General features: G+C 44.5%; 1 protein-coding gene across 1 annotated transcript; it reads left to right on the top strand.

Moving 5' to 3' along the window:
* The first annotated feature begins 1,701 nt into the window (after window positions 1-1,701).
* On the top strand, window positions 1,702-4,000 carry zgc:158291 (uncharacterized protein LOC572084 homolog). The gene is made up of 2 exons (XM_034114062.1): window positions 1,702-1,833; window positions 3,074-4,000. Exons 1-2 carry the CDS (start codon window positions 1,714-1,716, stop codon window positions 3,998-4,000), a joined length of 1,047 nt encoding a protein of 348 aa, XP_033969953.1. The 5' UTR covers window positions 1,702-1,713.
* Window positions 4,001-4,277: the final 277 nt, after the last annotated feature.

Below are 4,277 nucleotides of genomic sequence, written 5' to 3'. Positions count from 1 at the left end.
AACAGGAAATGTTGAGAACAAACAAAATATGACAATGGAAAATAAAACGTACACAATGTTCACAAGAAATTGAATTCACCGATTGGGAAATATACACTATATATTTATATATTTTTATATAAGATGGTTCGTGTTTTGTAAAAAGCTTCAATGGAGGAGAAGCTCTATTATTATTTATTAGCCTATAGCACATGTAGCAACAGCCAGATAATCACACAAATAGAGGGATTACCTGAAGACCCCCGGACCCTTCCCCCCCTCGGGAGCCCCTTTAGGTGATTATTGGGATAATTATTCCGTCTTATCGCGCGCGTGTCTGCCCGCCGGAAATCCCCTTTTTGATTGACAGGTTGCTGCCCCGCTGACCTCGCGAGGCTCATCGGTAAATATTTCATCGTCTGCTGCTCGCGCTCTTTAGTTCCCGTTCAGACCTGTTTATTCTTTAATTGAGAGAGAGAGGTGTGTAGGGGTAGGGAGGGGTGTGTGTGTGTGTGTGTGTGTGTGTGTGTGTGTGTGTGTGTGTGTGTGTGTGTGTGTGTGTGTGTGTGTGTGTGTGTGTGTGTGTGTGTGTGTGTGTGTGAGAGAGAGAGAGAGAGATCGGGGGGGGCTTTACTACGGCCACAAAGTAAATGAAGCATGATTAATTAATGTATTAATTGCCAAGAAAGTGAATGGGGTTCAGGCAGAGGAATTCCTGCATCAATTAATAATTTCAGCTGAATCTCTCTATCTCTCTCTCTCTCTCTCTCTCTCTCTCTCTCTCTCTCTCACGCACACACACACGCACACACACACACACACACGCACGCTCTACACAGGTTAATTGATTAATTGCTTTTCTGTCTTTTTCCAGTCATATTTCATATTTCCTGTAATATCAAAAGAGGCATAAAGAATGAATGACACTCAGATAAGCTAGAGTGTGAACGTCAGAAGGAATGATTATTAATTTATTATATTGATTAATTGTGATTTACTCATAACACAAAACATAATGTCTGACAATATCACGATCTGATCCTGCCAGGGGTTCTGAACCGAAACGAAATGCTCAAATGTAAATTCAGAAAATGTCATTAAAGATTAATGTTTTAGGGTCAAAATAAAAACATTTGCTGTGACAAAACACTTTCATGCCAACAAACTAAATTATATATATTTTTTAAATCCAGACATTTTGGAAAAAAGTAATTTATCATATTATATGTTGATCAATATGGGTAAGGCAGTCTAAAACGTTCATTTTAAAAGCTAACGTTCCTTTAACACCATGCCTGTTTCCTCTAACTGTGGGGAGCCTATTTCTTCAGGTGTTGATTTTCAGTTATTTTGACGAATATTTCTGATCCCTCACAGCATCCTTTCCAGAGAGCCAGGCACGCTTGGAGGCGTGGCTGCAGCCGGATAACTCCTCCTGATTGGTGGAGGCGTGCAGAGGGAGGGGGGAGGTTCCACCAATCAGGAGGAGGCTTCACGGCTGTGGTCCAATATAGGAGCTGGAGGCGAGGATCATCTTTATTATAGAACTCAGTTACAGGCGAAAAGGAGACAGGAGATCCGCAGGAGCCAGGAGTTACCTCTCCTCCTCTGTTCTGGTTTTAAAGCTGCATCTGCGAACACTTTTCCTCTCAGAGGTGTTTCTCTTTTAGAAAGTCTACCAAGGATCTGAAACCAGGACGACAGAAAGCGAAAGCTCCCACCAGTTCTGCAAATATGATGTCCATGAACAGCAAGCAGCCTTTCAGTATGCACCCCATCCTCCACGAGCCCAAATACAACCCTCTGCACAGCAGCTCCGAGGCCATCCGCAGGGCCTGCCTGCCCGGACAATCGGTGAGTCTCCTTTACTGCGGACTTCCTGTCATATGCAAACAACAACACTTCTAACATGTCAGGGGAAATAGTGGAGGAATAACTTGTGTACTTTGTCTGGTAAATCTGTCAACTTTACCAGAGGAAGGCTTGTAAATGGTTAGAAATGGGATAAGAACTGCAGTGCATTGACTGATTTTTGGACCTTTGTTCTGACCTATTTGCTTTAAAACTGTAATAGTATGTCCTGTCCATTTCGAGGATATACAAAAGTAGTTTTTTGTATCATAAGAAACACATATTTTGATCACTAAAGTCAGCTTTTTTACGCACCAGAAAACAGAGAGCAAGAAATGTGTCATGTTTGGAAACTTGGGAAAATTGAATGAGTGTATAAGTACATGTAAATAAAGAGTAAATACACAAATCAAATATAGAATTGAATGCAAATGTTAAGATCAGATGTCACCAGAAGCACAAAGAGAAGAGTACACACCAATTTGGCTACTTAAATGTCAGGAAGTCGGTGCGTAAAGACGCTCAAAAAGCCACATCTCACATTCAGGAGAGCGTGAGTGTTGCTGCTGAAAGTGAGAGAAGATCAAATATGAAACAGAAAGCGGACAACACGAGGGCTGGATTTTCTCAGCGCGTGTTATCTCATATTGTCACATTCATATTCAAACTCTTCTCATTTCATTGTCCGCAGAAATTATTCAGGAGATCGTAAATATTAATTTTAAATGAATTTCCATCCACTCTGACACACTTTCTGGGCGTTGGGCAGATCAGAGCTGGAGTTGCAATACGTTTGTTTTGTTTGGTGAAAGAAGCATGGGAATTAAATTCAATTGTTTAATTTAATTGCTATTTTAGATTATTTGAAATAAATAGTTGAGATGTAACTTTAACATGTCCACTGTTTATCTAATCTTGTTCAATTTAATACTCACGGTTATATTGCGAGGCTTTTACGTTTGGAAAATTATGTAAAATGATCCAAAGTTTTGTGATATTTAAATATGAACAACTTGGATAAGGAACACTTTCGTTTTTCACACATTTTGAATTAAAAATGATTTAGTTTAGTTGTTTTCTCAATATGTTTACATTATTTCTACAGAGAAATTAAAATAACCCATACTTAATGTTGATGCATAGAAAGTGTTTGCATGGTGCAGTGGGAAAAATAAATGGTTTAAATATTGTTAAATGAAGTCATATGTCCTGCTCTAACCGGCCCTCTCTGCTCCCTCCGCAGCTGCAGGGCAACATCTTCGCCGGCTTCGATGAGACTCTGCTGCAGAGAGCCGAGGCTCTGGCCGCGGTGGACATCGTGGCCCAGAAGAGCCACCCGTTCAAACCAGACGCCACCTACCACACCATGACCACCATGACCAGCATGGCCTGCACCCCCAATTCCTCCTCCGGGCACCTGCACCACCCCTCCGTGCTCAGCTCGCACCACCACCCGGGGCACCACCAGTCCGCGCAGGTTCTGGATGGAGACCTGCTGGACCACCTCACACCGGGGATCTCCCTGGGAGGCATGTCCGGCACTGACGTCTGCTCCTCGGCCTCGCACCAAGCGCACGCCGCTCACATGTCGGCCATCAACCAGCACATGCAGCACCACCACCACCAGCAGTCCATGAACATGCACCAGCACGCGCTGTCCCACAGCTCCCTGGGGTCCGGCGGCTTAGATTCAGAGCCAGACCCCCGGGAGCTGGAGTCTTTCGCCGAGAGGTTCAAACAAAGGCGGATCAAACTCGGGGTGACGCAGGCAGACGTGGGCTCCGCGCTCGCAAACCTTAAGATCCCCGGGGTGGGGTGTCTGAGCCAGAGCACCATCTGCAGGTTCGAGTCCCTGACGCTGTCGCACAACAACATGGTGGCCCTGAAGCCCATCTTGGAGGCCTGGCTGGAGGAGGCGGAGCGGGCGCAGAGGGAGAAGATGAACAAGCCGGAGATATTCAGCAGTGGGGATAAGAAGAGGAAAAGAACGTCAATTGCAGCCCCGGAAAAGCGTTCCTTGGAGGCTTATTTCGCCGTGCAGCCGAGGCCCTCGTCGGAGAAAATCGCAGCCATCGCGGAGAAGCTGGACCTGAAGAAGAACGTGGTCCGGGTTTGGTTTTGCAATCAGAGGCAAAAGCAGAAACGAATGAAGTTTTCTGCGACGCACTAGGGTCTCTGTCCCGTTTACACAAAGACAAATCAGAGGCAAGATGCTGCTGCTGCTGCTGCACACTGTCAGAAAAACACGGTACACCGGGGAGCCTGCTGGCCTAGTGCGCACTTAAAAAATCCATACTAACAAGTCACATTTTATTAAGTTTTTCGCCTTCAAGAATTCAAATGAACCTTCATCGAAAACGTATAATATGCTGTTTCACCTCAATGGCTGAATTCGCTGAAGAAAAATCACATTTTCGGACAAATAAGGGACTTAATGTCTTCATTAC

The sequence above is a fragment of the Trematomus bernacchii genome, unplaced genomic scaffold (genome assembly GCF_902827165.1).
Source record: "Trematomus bernacchii unplaced genomic scaffold, fTreBer1.1, whole genome shotgun sequence".
In the NCBI taxonomy this organism is placed as follows: Eukaryota; Metazoa; Chordata; class Actinopteri; order Perciformes; family Nototheniidae; genus Trematomus; species Trematomus bernacchii.
This window is presented reverse-complemented; position numbering and strand designations above follow the sequence as displayed.

Bases quoted from the DNA above. Each gene is read 5' to 3' on its own strand.
- zgc:158291 (XM_034114062.1), top strand. From the start codon at position 1,714: ATGATGTCCATGAACAGCAAGCAGCCTTTCAGTATGCACCCCATCCTC. The intron at 1,834-3,073 runs GTGAGTCTCCTT...CTCCCTCCGCAG, and splicing joins CCTGCCTGCCCGGACAATCG to CTGCAGGGCAACATCTTCGC.